The following is a 15,503-nucleotide window of genomic DNA, read 5'->3' on the forward strand; positions in this document are numbered from 1 at the left end:
CTAAGAACGTAACACACGTGGGGGAGATTAAAATGCGTCATCTTTATCGGACACTTCTCTTGAAAGCTGTAGGCATAGATGGTAAATAGACATTGACCATGGGGACTTGATTCGACAGGGTAAAATTACGTGCTTTTGTAAATGCAAAAATAAAATTTCGGTCTCCATAAACGAAGGGGATTGAATTTACTGACTATCTCAACTTTTTTAAACAAAGATTTTTCACTCTTCTTGTTCGTAAGTTAGGATAAACAGCGTCGTTTTGGGGGTTAGAGGGGCGTCAGCTTCTGTGGCTATTTGCATACAGCGTCGTTAAATAGCCGAAGAAACATATTACACTCATACCCAAAAATTTATGTGTTCTGCGAGTCTGTTGAAGTGTTGATGAAGATGCGTTCGGTTGGTAGCCATGGAGCGAGGCTTGGCATTCGCAATCAATACAAGTAGTGGTTCGGCACACAAACGGAGCTAGGCGATTGTTGAGCATAGCTTCTCCCTACAGTCGCGGCAAAGGAATATAATGACAGAGGAAAAGCACGCGCCTTTCATACTTACAGACAAGAAAAGGACATTTGGCGATTTTAGGCGTTGTTATTTAACTACATACGCGAGCCTTCTATTTCTACTTGCAAACCTGCTGTTTATCGACATTCTACCTGCAGTTGTTACAGACGATATTCGTTAATCCGCCAATAGATCTTCCCCTTATAATAATACAGCTTTAGCTCAGAAGTTTATTCTCGTGGTTTGCTTATTGTATCCCACGAAATATCTTTAGCTAAACGACCTTCATTATAGGATGATTTTTTTCGATCAGTTCCTCTGACTGTCAACCAATTAGCAGCTTCTGCTAACTCTGTTTCAGTTTCAAAATAAATTAGCATTCATCATCATCTGATAAATAAAGGATGTTACTGGATAGATTTCCATTTTCGAAATCGCGAAATACAAAGTAATGAATAAGAATTTAATAAATCAGCCCTAACCTTGTCCGTCTTCCTTCTATTTGTGGTATCATGAGTAAAGAATTTAATTAAATTAACAAAATATGTCCGTCGAGCTGTGGCATGGTTTTCACTCATATATATTCTGGGTTCAAATCTTGGCCCGCATCAGACTACCCTGACTGGGATCTCTCTATTTTCTTCAGTCCCTCCAAGCAAATTTCGGGACCGTACTTTATATCAAGCTACAACTGCTTACTTCCATGTACTTTCAGTTCATTATTAATCATTTGACGTTGTAGTCTTAGCTAGTTAACAGCTTCGTTAAATAAGCCACAAATATTAAATAAACCACGCAGTTAAAATGTGCACGGAAAGAAGACCGATTAAAAGTGGATTACCTAGTTTGAAGGAAATAAAGTGCTAAATTTTAAGCTGGTATATATATATGTAATCCTGGGGTCTCGGGTTCGATTCCCGGCGGTGCCCCGAATTTATAACTTGTGTTGAGCAAGGCCGTGGTCAAGGCAACACGGAGTTTTCCTCTGGGGGCTTCCCCGGTTTCTCCGTGGCATCCCAACAGTTACTCCATTCACACACAGAAGAAGGCAATGGCAAACCACTTCTGGATCATCTGCCAAGAACGTATATGAACAGGTCCCAGTCCGAGAAAAGGGTGGAAGGATCCTGTTCATATGGACCTGTCGTCAGACAGAACACTAAATAAATAATAAAATAAAATAACATATAAAGCATTTTGGTAGCCTTTTACTGTTGATGAAGGCATGTGTTGCCAAGGGAACACGGCATTGAATATTAGAGGCAGGAATCTTATTTGTATATTTTATGAACACAAAATAATTCTATTTCCGTCTTGTAATGAGGAAGTAAGGTCATGTCATATGGTACTTTCTCACAAGCAGCGGTGGAGTAATTCAGTAAAAGATTTAAGTACTATAGATGTTTTTCCTCTGATATTTACTAAAAATAAATAATAGGCCCAGTAGTTATTTATTGTAAGACGTAATCATTATTATTTTGGTTTCTGTGGTAAGGCTAATATCAACTCAGGTTACCTGAAGACGGCAGTAGAGCCCGTTTACGAAACGCTGTCCCTTTAATACATAAAACCGATGGACAATAAAAAGGGCAGTAACACATATTGCCACACCATCCTCAGACACCTTTAAACATCACGAACAACGACGTTGTGTTGGTATGAAGTTTCAGAACCAACCCGGTAACCTTCGTAGACCGATTCTAGAGACCGGACGTAGTTCTAGTGATCTATGTCGCAGCAACACTAACGTTCAGTGAGGTGGTTCTAGCGCAAAATTGACCTCGCAGCGCACATAAAACATCAGCACCCTCCCTTCCCACAAATCCACATCTTAAACCCGAGATCAGGGATTGAGATAGCATGGGATTTGCTTTAGCTACAAATAAACCGGGGGACAAAGAAATGGAAATAAATAAAGAAGGAATAGTAATAATTTAGTAGAAAGTACCTTTTACTTTCACGATGTTTAGTCTTCTTCCTCTTTGCTATCCAAAGACGTAAAGATTAAAATTTGGGCCTACTGGAAGTGTTTCAGAACAGTTTATGTGGGAAAATATTTTGGACGTGAAATGACAGAGGGATAGAGTGAATCGCATAATGAGGAGCTCCATAATTTGTAAACTTCAGCAGATGTCATTTGGAAGTTTACAGCGAGGAGGATGATTCGGGCTGTGTCGCGAATAAAGAACACGAAAAATGCACACAGAATTTTGGTTGGAAAATCTGAACCTGAAAAACTGAGTTGCTCAGCCGGTCAAAAAATTTCTTGCCTTTTAACTCTGTCATTACAGTGTTTATAAATATCCGCCAGCAGTCCCTATCCTGAGCCAGATTAATCCAATCAACACCCTCTCGCTCTTTTTATTTAATACTAGGGCAGAACGCTCCTTTCGGAGCTCCTCGGAGGGGCTGGTCAAGTTTTTAAAAAGAAACCAACCCCTTCGGGGGGGGGGGGGATTGGTTGCGTTTTAAAATCTTGTGTAAGAAACTAAACTAAACCCCCCCGAATGGAGGGTTAAAACACTTGATCAACCCCTCCTTCGGGGGGGTTGGTTGCGTTTTAAAATCTTAAGTAAGACACTAAACTCGGCATTGTTGTGTTGCACAACAATGCCGAGTTAGTTTATAGTTGACATTGTTGATGACGTCATTCTTTGACGACAAATTGGTTGACGACAACGGGGAATCAGAAATTTTTATAGTAGATTTATTTCTCCTTCGCCGTAGAATGGTGTAAAATTGTCATGAATTTATTAACACAATTGGAAGGATTCTCCAGTGACCAGCATTTCCCTAGATGCGTTCAGGGAATCCGCAAAGAGATTACCAATCGAAGACTGCACTGGCACACGGCAACCTGATTGGTAGAATCATAAGAAATATGACTTTGGAAATTCTTAAGACAGCTGAATCATGGGCCACTTTGCACCTTTAAGGCAGTCCCTTCTTATCACTACTGCATTTCAGCTACGAACAATGGAACTACAAAACCCACTGTTACACCCTGAATATACATTGGCCGGTTTTATAGCGGTACAGCACACGGGTTTCGCTGCCCTAAGGAGGGAGTGGGGGTTGAGGGTGAAAAATAGGTGTAGGGGAGAGATTCACTCAAACAGTGCAGTGAGTAGTCTCTAATGAGAATGGATTTAAACATGGATTTCTCTATACACTCTACACACCACCACTCCCTCTTAAAAGAGCCTTGTTTCATGTTGCTATCTGACAGTGTATTGTTTGCGCAGGGGAATGGGTGCTCACATTGTGCAGATAAAGTCCTTACTAATAACCAAAATGTAATATATACAGTTTCCAATAAGTTGGAATATTATGGTGTTGAACGTCGCATTTATGCCATCGTTTGCAGAGTCTAAACAAGTCCTTGTGTTTTCATTAGCAACGACCTGATTTTCAGTGACTTTATATGTTAATGTCGTTTGACAACGCGGTTAAAATCCGGTAACTAACCACCTGAGCTATCGCCTCCTATTTAGCTTAGTGACTATTACCTTCTCAAGAAATAAGCCTCCTCTGCTCCGAGGACTTTGTTGTTGTTTGCTTTCAAAATCCATCGTTCAGCGGAATTTACAACAGGACCTGCTTTTTTGTTTCAGTATTTAATTTGGATAGAAAGAGGGAGAGAAGCAGGCAAATCATTTACTTTTAAGGGACTAATGTGACGACTAAATCGCCTTTTCTGATGTGAAAAACCTGCGTTCAGAGACGTCAGACTCTAGTCTTACAGTAAGGAACACGTGTTCGCAAACACCGACAGACGTCCTTCCTCACATTCGTCGCCATGTTCCTGTAATAAATCGTACATATAAGAAGAAACTTTTTATTGAATTCGGCAATGTTCTTTTAATGTCACATATAAAAGAGCAAACTGAAATCCAATGGAATAGAAAGTCTAGTATTCTTAGCGAGCTTAGATCGAACTGGTGGGGCAAATCTTGAGGCAGGTGTAGCCAAAGTCAAAAAGAAGGGAAATAGTTGCTCATCTCATGGCGCGTATGCCTAAGTCACGAAAGTGGTTCTTCAACCAAAGATTTGTAATTTTTTCCATGCGTGCTTCATTCCCTACCAATCTGATACTTCTTAACATGCTTATACTCCCAAACATTAGTTGGAGTGACGTCAACATAACTGGGACATACGAGGTGCGATCGGAAAGTTTCTAGACTGCGCCTATAAAAACCCGTACACTTATCTCAGGTATTAAATTCATCCATCACCCTCGAAGTAGTTCCCCTGGGAGTGAACACAACGATCCCAGCGCCACTGCCAAGCCTGGAACCATTCCTGGAAATCTTTCTTTGTCAGCCTGTCAAGCACCATCTGCGATTCTGCCTGAATCTCTTCAATCGTCTCCAATCTCCTTCCCTTTAGCTGAATTTTCATCTTTGGGAAGAGGAAGAAGTCACACGGAGCTAAGGAGGGTGCGGGATGACGGCCATGGTGTTTGAGGCCAAAAACTGCCGAACTTTGAGGGCGGTGTGCGCTGGCGCGTTGTCATGATGCGTCGCATGTGGAGTTCTTCCTTTAGAATCAGCTCACAGGTCCCATAGCCTATCCCAACAATGTCGCACAAGTCGTTGATGGTACGACGTCGATCTTCGTGAATGGCCTGCCGAATCTTCGTAACATTTTCGGGCGTTGTGCTCGAAGATAGTCGTCCAGAACGCTCGTCATCATCGACAGAGGTTCGGCCATTTTTAAAACGTGAATGCCACACAAAAGTTTGTGCACGACCCATTGCGGACTCCCCAAATGCTCGCTTTAGCATTTCATAGGTTTCCGTAGCCGTTTTGGCGAGTCTTTGGCAAGAGATTCAGGCAGAATCGCAGATGGTGCTTGACAGGCTGACAAAGAAAGATTTCCAGGGATGCTTCCAGGCTTGGCAGCGGCGCTGGGATCGTTGTGTTCACTCCCAGGGGAACTACTTCGAGGGTGATGGATGAATTTAATACCTGAGATAAGTGTACGGGTTTTTATACGCGCAGTCTAGAAACCTTCCGATTGCACCTCGTATATGTACGGAGTATTTGTTCATCAAATTCATCAGTTTGGAGTGCAGAGGTTGTATGAGTTTTGGCGATTTGGGTGGATGTAGTTGACTATATTTCGTCCATACTGCGCCAAGTATTCTTGTAGAAATTGACCGGCGATCGCCCTGATGATGGAGGCAGTAAGCACGTTGGTACACGGCGCTATACAACCCAGAAAACAGACATCTTCATATTCACCGCCCTGAGAACTTTAATTTCGCATATGGAAAGATGATAACGACTATAAGAAGTCTGTCAGAATAGCCGATAATAAGGCGGAGATTGGACCTAATACAATTGAAATTTCTCAAAGGGGTACACCCCTTTGAATATTTTCAAAAATTGTCGAAATTTTAAAAAAATTAAAAATGGCTGCAAATGGCGTAAAACGCGAAGAAAACTAAAAAATTTCGAAATTTTCGACAAAAATTTTGAATTCAGAATTTTTCAAAAAATTTTGGTTTTGTGCGCTTTTTGGACGATTTCCCACGTTTTTTGATTTTTTGATTTTTCGAAAATTTTCGAAAAAATTAAAATTTCTCAATTACAAGTCTCAGGTCGTTAAGGTGGCAGCAGTGTGGTCGACCACGAAGCCAGTGAAGTCACGAAAAATTGTTGGATTTAAGTTGTTAGTGGCTCTGATAAAAATTGTTTTTGTCAGTAATTAATTGTTCGGAACTTACATTAAAACGACTTGCCTATGATGTTTGCCCCTCGCCGATAGATATCAGATTTCACATGGCGTATACCGGTCTTTTCATTGCTGTTTCCAATACAAAGCGTAACATGCAATGCAGCAATCATACAGGACTTTTACACGAGAAATTAGAACAAAATGGTTTAAGGTTGTACGCAGATTGTGTCTTGATGTCACTTACGATTTACATACGTTTTTAGTATAGTTTGTTTCAAACAGGATTGGCAGATCTTAATCCCTACGTATTACTTTATTTCGTTTACTCAAAATAAATAAAGTAGATTCAAGGATATCAGAACAATGCGGAAAACTATTACAGAACGTTTCCTTTTGGGGTACCATTTTTATTGGTAAACAAGTAAAGTTTTTCAGCTTACATTCTATGACGTGTTGCCCCATCGGAGTACATAACATCCCCTATCAAACAGACGTCTTGCAGTCCTCAGAATATCTCACGGATTAAAGCGATATATATATTTTATACGAAGAACCGTCTTTTAAAATTTGAATCATTAGGACCTCATGTAAATTGAATTTGGGCGACAACATTCAGTGTACTCAAGAATGCTCGTTTCACCTCCTCCGTGTTACATGTCCCTCAAACGCCATCTGCCTTGATTTCATTGCCCTAAAATGTACGGCGAAAAACACAATTTGTGAAGGTCTTCAGTAGGAAATTTGTTTCTATTCTTGTGGTACATTCGTTTTCTTAAGCCCAAACAGATGAGAATGTGTATTCAGGCTGTAGGTGGCCTCATCGAAAATTAATTGTGAAATAAACCGCACGATATAAGAAAGAATTATATTCAATAACACAAGTTACTTGTGTGAAAAATATTCTTGAACAAAATACCGATATACATGGTGGTAAGCGAGGATAATACCCATACACAGATGGCAGTTAGAAAACAGAACACTTTCAAGGAATGACCTGATGTATCGACGAAGTTCTTCAGTAATTCCAGGCAAATCTCGTGACAGTGCCTTAAATTAGGCCACGACCAGATGCTCATCTGTTCATTGTATACTAATCGTCTATCACTCGACACTTTATAATCTGAGATACTCAAAGTGTCGGTGATGTTCTGGATTTTGGGGCCGACCAGTCGACGCGGCACCACAATCCAGAATATCATCATTATCACCGCCGTGAAAACCTCAAATTTCACACAAGTAACGTTGGGCTGACGGAGGTGTGGACAGGCCGGTTGTAGACCGTGTCTTCAACACCGCGAAGTTGTTTCGTAATAAAACAAAACAATGAAGAGTCTTGCCCTACAGCGTATCTGAATGAAACAAGCAGCGTTACTAAACCGCGGTGTGCAGAAACACGACGCAGCGTGGGGTCTATCAGTAATTCGCGGTCCCTCGTGGCTTCCATTTGCAAGTTTATTGTTGTATTATAAGAAGAGCCCTTCAAGAACGATCAAGTAATATGTTGTAATGCTGGAAATATGGTGGTTGCTTTAGTGTAACTTTTATTCAACGTTTATCACTGGTCAATAGATCACAGCGTGTATGGGTTTCTGATGTATAACAATCTATTTTAATGTCAGGATGCAAATACAGATAGTGGAGTTACAAATTTAAATTTCATAATTTACCATTTTAATCCCGATTATGGTGGTTATATGAAATATAGCTAAAGGGGGTGATTAATATTACCTGCGATATTTAAGGGGAAGTACTAAATAGGGTAGTTTTTAACCCCTTCCAGTTTTGTTTTTATCTAACTTCCGTATGCATAAAATTTGTTAAAGTATTTGCATATGCCTAGAATTCATGTATATCATTTCTTGTAATATAAGAGTCTGATATAGCCACGGTGGTCTAGCGGTTAGAACGCTGGCCTTGTAATCCTGGGGTCTCGGGTTCGATTCCCGGCGGTGCCCCGAATTTATAACTTGTGTTGGGCAAGGCCGTGGTCAAGGCAACACGGAGTTTTCCTCCGGGGGCTTCCCCGGTTTCTCCGTGGCATCCCAACAATTACTCCATTCACACACAGAAGAAGGCAATGGCAAACCACTTCTGGATCATCTGCCAAGAACGTATATGAACAGGTCCCAGTCCGAGAAAAGGATGGAAGGATCCTGTTCATATGGACCTGTCGTCAGACAGAACACTATAAATAAATAAATAAGCGTCTGATATTTAACAGCACAGTAAGTGGTAAGATTGGCGAAGATTGAAGAGTCTTGGTCCTGTAATTATCAGTCAATGCGGTACCTAACTGGAAATTATTTTCGAAATTGTTTGCTATTATTCACCACATAAGAATGTTACTATAAGAACCTGTCACATATAAAGTTGGATACGTATGTTTTTATTCTACTCATATAATTATTTCTTAACGAGTGCTTTTTAAGGGTACGGATTGGAATTATGCTTAAGAAATAACCTCTAGCCCTATTTCTGCAGCAATTCTGTGCCCATGGACTCAATATAACCTGTAATTTATTGGGCCCTCATGGGATTACATTTAGGGAATCCTCTGCTAAAATTAATCCGACGTTTTTGGGATTGAATTTAAAACTCGTGTCTGCTGTTATATGAAACAGGGGGAAAGGATTTACCCCTTACAGATTCACCAACGTTACAATGTACTATCATTCATTGATATACGTGAGATCGTGGTACATTTCGCAGTAATAAAAGCGTAGTATTGTGAATAGCCTATCGTCCCCTGCCGTTTGAAACAGATGGTCCCTCTGTTGAATGCTACACGCACGCGCGTTTTACCCCCCCGCTGGCAGCCCTTTGTTTGGACCAGTAGCCATTGGGTTAGGCAGTAGTAGTTTGGCCGGTGGTAGTAGGCGATTCGGGCGGGGAGGCCTCTAGTGACTCACAGCGTTAGCCCAACGCACGTGTGACAGTGTGAATTAATGTGCACTCGCTCGTTTTTTTGTAATGTGTTCAGACTCTTAAATCTTTGAAATATACGTAGTATAAATGTGGAATGTAGTGAAATTATGTAAGTGACGACACTTCAGACTTGTTTAATAAATTAAGACATAATTAAAGCTGAAAATAATCCGTTTGGTTTAGGAAAGAAGTTATATAACTATTTTATTTTTAAGAAAGCGATGGAAACCCCCCCTTCCCAAAAAAAAAATGACGATACATGTTGAGCTTTCATTATACCATTGAGGTCGTTAAATCAAGGAGAATGAGATGAGCCGGGCATATAGAACGCATGGGAATCTCGAAGGAAGATACCATTTGACAGGCCGTGGTGCAGATGTCTGTATTTATAAAAATAGATCTTAGAAAGCAGAGTGTGAAAATGTGAACGAGATTAGCTTGGCTTAGGATGGGATCAAATGAGGGTCGTTTGTTAAAACGGTCGTTGCAATTCAAACATGTTTACGTCAGCGTGGTCCAGGTGATGGACCGCTGACTGCATTTGGGCCGAGACCACTTGTAACCAGAGGCCAGAGAAATTATTTCTAAATTTGTTAATATTTACTAAAAGCTCTTTTTTATTATTTTACTCCGATGGATTTTAAAAAAAACTTATTGTTTCGTATGCTGATTTACGTTCAAGTGTTACACGGACTATTAACTTAAAATATCAGCCGTAAAATGTAAGTTTTCAGGTGAAAATTGTCAGATAAAAACTCGCAGGAAAAAAAAATTAAAACGATAAGTAACTACCAATTTGTGTATGTTTCAATAACATTTATGTTTGCACATGTACCAAGGCAATTTGTCATTTCGGGATAAGTATTTTTAAAGATAAAGCAAAGTGGATCGCTGTTATTTTTTTAAGAAACTGTAGCAGGTGGGGTTTTTTGACCCATGGGTCCAACAAAAAAAATATTCTTGGCCCAAAGGCTGAAAATTTTTTACCACACTGGTTTGTGTTATTTGAATTTAGACTATTTCAGTCTTGTTAAACCATACTCAGAATATTCCATAAGTCAGTTGTTATGGACAGAGGATTGTTGTATCCGTCGTTTTCGCTTGTAAACCACTGTTTTCCAAATGTTGTATGGCGCGCATTTGCTTAACATTCTCTTGTACTGAAACTATATACAAGTGTCAGATGTGCCGCCGAGGGCTGATTAACAACGCTGGTTAAAATAACTACGTATAGCGATACTCCACGCGTGGTAATCTAGTTGAGCACGTGTCGCGAAATGGAGCTCCAGGTGTTTTTAGCCCCCACACACTGCAACAGATGCACAATTTTGCGCGTCAGCTTCGAAACACTGCATTTCATTTAGTGCCGGAGGAATGGAACGGTGTTACTTTACCACAGATCACGAATAAATCATTAGCAGAACGTAATTGTATAAATCAGCTTGTCTGACTGCCGACATAATTTCATAGAGTAAAACAGGCAGGACATTTTATTATTTTATACTTCTGAGCACTTGTTTTTCAACAGTGTTAATTTATTATAAAACTATATGTCACTGTGTTAATAATTAAATTTCTGTACCAAAATTAAATAACTCTGTTTTGATACAACACGAGAGGATTCAACATCACTAATTCCGCAACTGGATAAATCCTGAGCTAATTTTATCCAGCTGCATTTCTCACGGTCCAGTTCCCTAACACTCATCTTAATGTTGCCCTTTTATCTCTCCTTCGTTTTTAAATTCTTAATTTTTCATTAGCTCAAAGAGCAAAGCGTAAGATGCAGCCGGTAGAGCAGCAGTGACCTGTCTTCAGGTTTGTCAGTTTCTTGTCTATTGATCACCAGGAAATCAACCCTCAAGATATCAAAATTTAGTAGAAGTTGTGTCGAAGACTCCCTGCCGTGCACGTGATGATACTGGGATTTAATATAAAAGAATACAAATTAAAATTTTAATAATTTTTTTTTGTAACTTTCTCGGGACTCGCAATGTAAGAAGGGATTGTGTTGTTGTTTGTGTGTACAGGAAGTTAGAATGCCTTAAGTTAACAGCACAGAAGACTGCAGATTCACCGCTGACTACATGGAATGGGATCAACTTCATCAAAGTCAAGTCGCGTGAGTGGACATTTAATTATGCAAGCTTCTGCTACTCTGTTTGAGATTCGAGATACTCAAGGCGATGAAGATAATCGATATTGGTCTTCTGGGTTGTGACGCTGAACAGACGTGTGATTAGATACCAAAGTTTTACAGGAACATACTGCCTTCATCTTTAGGGCTGCGGGTTGAGGCACTATAGGGCGGAATATAGGCGTAGTATGTTCCTCTGAAACGTTAGTATCTAACCATAAGTCCACACGGCGTCATAACGTGGAACACCAACATCGATTTTTGCAATATACCACGTTTAACGCATGACAACTGAGGTTGCAAACAGACCGGATAAAACTTACTTCGTGTTAATAATTCTTTCCTCTCTGTTAGTCGCAAACCCGTAGACTATTCTGAGAGTTATAGAGTATAATAAAACCCAGGCATTGTGCATTTCAGAATATTGAATAATGAGTAGCTGTACAATTTATGCAGATCACTTTGCATTGTTACGACAGAGAAATCTATAACGGTATTTTTTGTGATTTATTTAAAAAACGCTTTCAGTAGCGCAAAAGGATATGGAAGGAATCGGCAGTAGCCTAATATTTTATTTATTTATTTAGTGTTCTGTCTGACGACAGGTCCATATGAACAGGATCCTTCCATCCTTTTCTCGGACTGGGACCTGTTCATATACGTTCTTGGCAGATGATCCAGAAGTGGTTTGCCATTGCCTTCTTCTGTGTGTGAATGGAGTAATTGTTGGGATGCCACGGAGAAACCGGGGAAGCCCCCGGAGGAAAACTCCGTGTTGCCTAGATCACGGCCTTGCCCAACACAAGTTATATATCAGCACAAAATCAAATTTCACGAAAATCCGTTCAGCCGTTATGCAGTTGTTACAGACGAACGCAGAGATCTTAAAAGGGGTTCTGCAGTTTTGCTAACGTCCCTAAATGATTCCGAAATACTGATTCAAAATGTCGTTGGAAGACGTTAAAAAGCAGCGCTCCTTCTGTTTGTTTTGAGAGTACGAAATTTCCCTCACCGTGACTTCTAATTCCCCTTATCGCTTGCTTGGTTTGGTAGCTGTAGTTGAATGGACAATAACCTTAATTCGTTTTCTCTGATGCAAACTGCTGTTCAGCACCGTTAATTTTAAGCAGAGCTGTATTGCTTATTGATCGATCGGTGCATGCGTTCTGTTTACATCTTACTTGCGCGAGATAAAAGGGACACTGAATTCAACCCTTGTGATTAGCTTATAAGGGATTTCAGAGAAGGGGGAGGGACTGTTCTTTATATTCACATATAAGTCTGCTGTTCATATGCTTCGAGGTTACTTGCCAATAATCGAGTTTTTCCTTTTAGCAACCCCTCCCTCCAAGTACAATTTACTTACAAAGAGGGTGCAATTTTTTTAATATTGTAGTATTAAGACTCATAGTAGGTCGCCTTTCTTTCTCTTGAACTACCACCAGGAGGGGGTTGGTTCATAGGTCCGGGTATAAAATGAAATTCTGTGCACGAGCAGACCAAAAGGGGAAAATGAAAGACGACGGAGTGAGGAAGAAAAGGGTCGGAAAAGTAGCAGGATCCTAGGTCAGTGATGCTAAAGTGATTTCCTCTCTAGTAGGATTCTGTTATAACTAAGGCTTAAGCACAGATTTATCCTCAGTCCCTTAGCCCCACTAAACGCCAGTTCCATCCAGCCAAGTGTTTTCAAAGCAATAAACTACTCTCTTCTCATTCTTGATGTGAGAGCCGACTTTTCTCAGGTTTGGAGAAAGATGCCTTTGTGCTTTTCACATACCTTACGCGTTCTCAGGTTGGTTCAGGTGGATTGAGGCACTGACCTACACGAACAAAGGCTGGTGACGTAGAGAGTGACAGATATAAATGGCGTCTGCTTCACCCTTCAAGTAACTTATTACTTTATGCACCAACTCTCTGGCGTTCCTGTGTAGAACCTGGCGCCTGAGATGTACGCCATCCATAATTTTAATACATTAGTTGTTATCTAAAGCTGAATGCCACCAGTTTGCTTCACTTAAACACGATATTTATGTAATAACCATAACGCAACATTCACACTTAACACAAATAGCACTACTGTGTGAGCAAGCGTACAGCAAGTGACTGAAGCTGATTGGTTCACGAGGTCACGTGACAGTAGATGCGCAGAAGCGACCAAAACTCGGCCGCCATCTTTCGTGTCGCAGAGTTTAGTAACAGCTGCAGCCTCATAGTCTGCTCAGTGGAAGACAGAACAGGCACCAAACATCTTTCGCCTACGAATCTGAACTCCCTGATCCTCTCGTTAACATTGAGGACAGGTGCAGTGTTCAACCTGGAATGTTTTTGCCCCGAACGCGTGATCTTTCCTAGGTACGCCACAGTTAACATTTGAAGACGACTTGTAGCCTCTTTAAGCTTTGTTTCATTAGATGATAAATTTGCGTCATATTGTGATAAATATCAGTCTAATCCTATTAAATATTAAAATATTACCATAATTAACATTTAAATATTTAAAATATATTATATCATGTTCTCTATCGAAATGTTCGATTTACATTAGATCATCACTTTTTACACGACATGTTTCAGTTCTAAAAGAACCATCTTCTGGTGTATAAAATTATATAAACTTAAATATAATTTCTTAAATGCAACTTTTTAGTCAGATGTTTATCAGATTTCAAATGATGTTTTCTTCAAGATTTTATTGTATTTTAATATCGTATTCGAAATTGTTCTGTATATGTGCGTCGTGCTTAACATGGTTTTATGTGGGTGAACGTTTTGTTGTTGTTTTTTGTATCATTCAGAAATGAAGTTGTGGAGGAGTTGCGTCCGTCTGGAAGTATTGCCGAGTTTGTGTTTGTTTCATTGTTTGCGGTCACTTGAAACATCCATGAAATGTGGAAGTTTTGACCGGTGACACTCTTGTTTTGTGTACAATATGTATCTGTTTGGAACTTTGTTCACTACCGAAACGCGACATTCATTTCTTTATTTTAAATAAATATCAAGACCAAAGAACGTATTTGGAAAATGTTAGTAACGACATACTAAATCAGAATACACAGATAATTTTTTTTGTATAATTTTACTATGTTGTATTTTATGACGTGCATGTGATAGGTGAACAATTCGCATAGAATTTGTCTCAAAGCCTGATGGAATGAGACAACTTTAGAGACGTGGAGGTAGATAGGAAGATAATATTCAAATCGATCTTGGAAAGCTCGAGCTTTTGATGAAGTGTGTTGGATACATACGGCTCAGGATAAGATCCAATGGTGGACTCTGTGAAGACGATAATGAATGTTCGGGTTTAAAAAAGACAAGAAATGTCTTGTCAAGAAGAACTGTGGTCCGTGTACTTGTATTGTTAGTATTAAGGAGAAGTTAAACTTTTCTTTTTTCATTTTTGTTGTGATGAGGAGAGAGACTCTGTGTTCTCACTGTGCTTTTATAAAGTTCCAAAGGGCAGAAGAACGTTTTTGTCGTTCAGACTGTCTGCGTCTACGAATGAAAATGTTCACTGTGGTTTGCCATGCAAACAGATGTAAGTGGAACAAAGCGAAGTCGAAGGGCCATGTTGGTACTCAGTGTTAGCTTCCCACTGCTGCACCCTTGGGTGGGGAGGGTGGAGGGTCATATCACAGCATCAAACACACGAACTTCCGACATCCCTTTGCCAGATCGATACTCCCTCCATCACTCATCCAGCCAGCAGCATTCAGGCAACAAAAGACTTCTGGGTAGTCATCACCGCAGACTGCACCCACGAGAGAAACAAAGGAACATTGATTTTACAAGTTTTCTTGCGTCCGTTCTCTTTAAGATTAAACTTGTATGGATTCAAGCAACCGACAAGCGGTTTCTTTCTTTTGGCGCCGTCTTCTGTCTCCTTTGATAACGCACTGTTCGCTACAAAACGAGAGATGATACGCACGATTTGCATGAGGTCAGATGGATAAATGATCCATACATGTCTGATACGCAGGGATTAAATATGAACTGCGAGTTCTGTACAGCAGTGTTTATCAAACTGTGGTCCTCGTCCCGCACTGTCGCAAAATCTCTCTCGCTGTTCCACTGAGAATAGACGAGTATAATAATGTTTGTTACAACAGAAGGGATCTAGATTGTTTTAAGCTTGTCAAATGACACAGATTATTAGAAAGAATTTTAACGTAGAAAACATCAGGTCTGCTAGCGTATAAATTTAATTTTGCTACATTACTATTGTTACTGAGATTTTTTGTTTTTCTCGGTCCAT

At 40.0% G+C, this 15,503-nt stretch overlaps 1 protein-coding gene across 8 annotated transcripts in view; it reads left to right on the plus strand.

Annotated features, from left to right (window-relative positions):
* The window catches only part of LOC110837247 (uncharacterized), a 287,610-nt gene that overhangs the window by 221,192 nt on the left and 50,915 nt on the right, over positions 1 to 15,503 (plus strand). The window contains exon 1 of one of the 8 annotated variants that reach the window (XM_087346315.1): positions 9,094 to 9,220. The exons of 6 other annotated variants lie outside the window; for them this stretch is intronic. Coding sequence is in view for 1 of the 2 variants with exons in the window: in XM_087346314.1 (XP_087202440.1) it covers positions 11,204 to 11,233 (30 nt within the window). In the remaining variant the exon portion in view is untranslated. Of the gene's footprint in view, positions 1 to 9,093; positions 9,221 to 11,083; positions 11,234 to 15,503 lie in introns of those variants that run through there. One more of the 8 variants, XM_087346314.1, reaches the window with a different exon arrangement.

This window comes from Zootermopsis nevadensis, unplaced genomic scaffold (assembly GCF_977971745.1).
Source record: "Zootermopsis nevadensis isolate Lab colony 2312 unplaced genomic scaffold, Znev_1.0 Znev_ptg000010l, whole genome shotgun sequence".
In the NCBI taxonomy this organism is placed as follows: Eukaryota; Metazoa; Arthropoda; class Insecta; order Blattodea; family Termopsidae; genus Zootermopsis; species Zootermopsis nevadensis.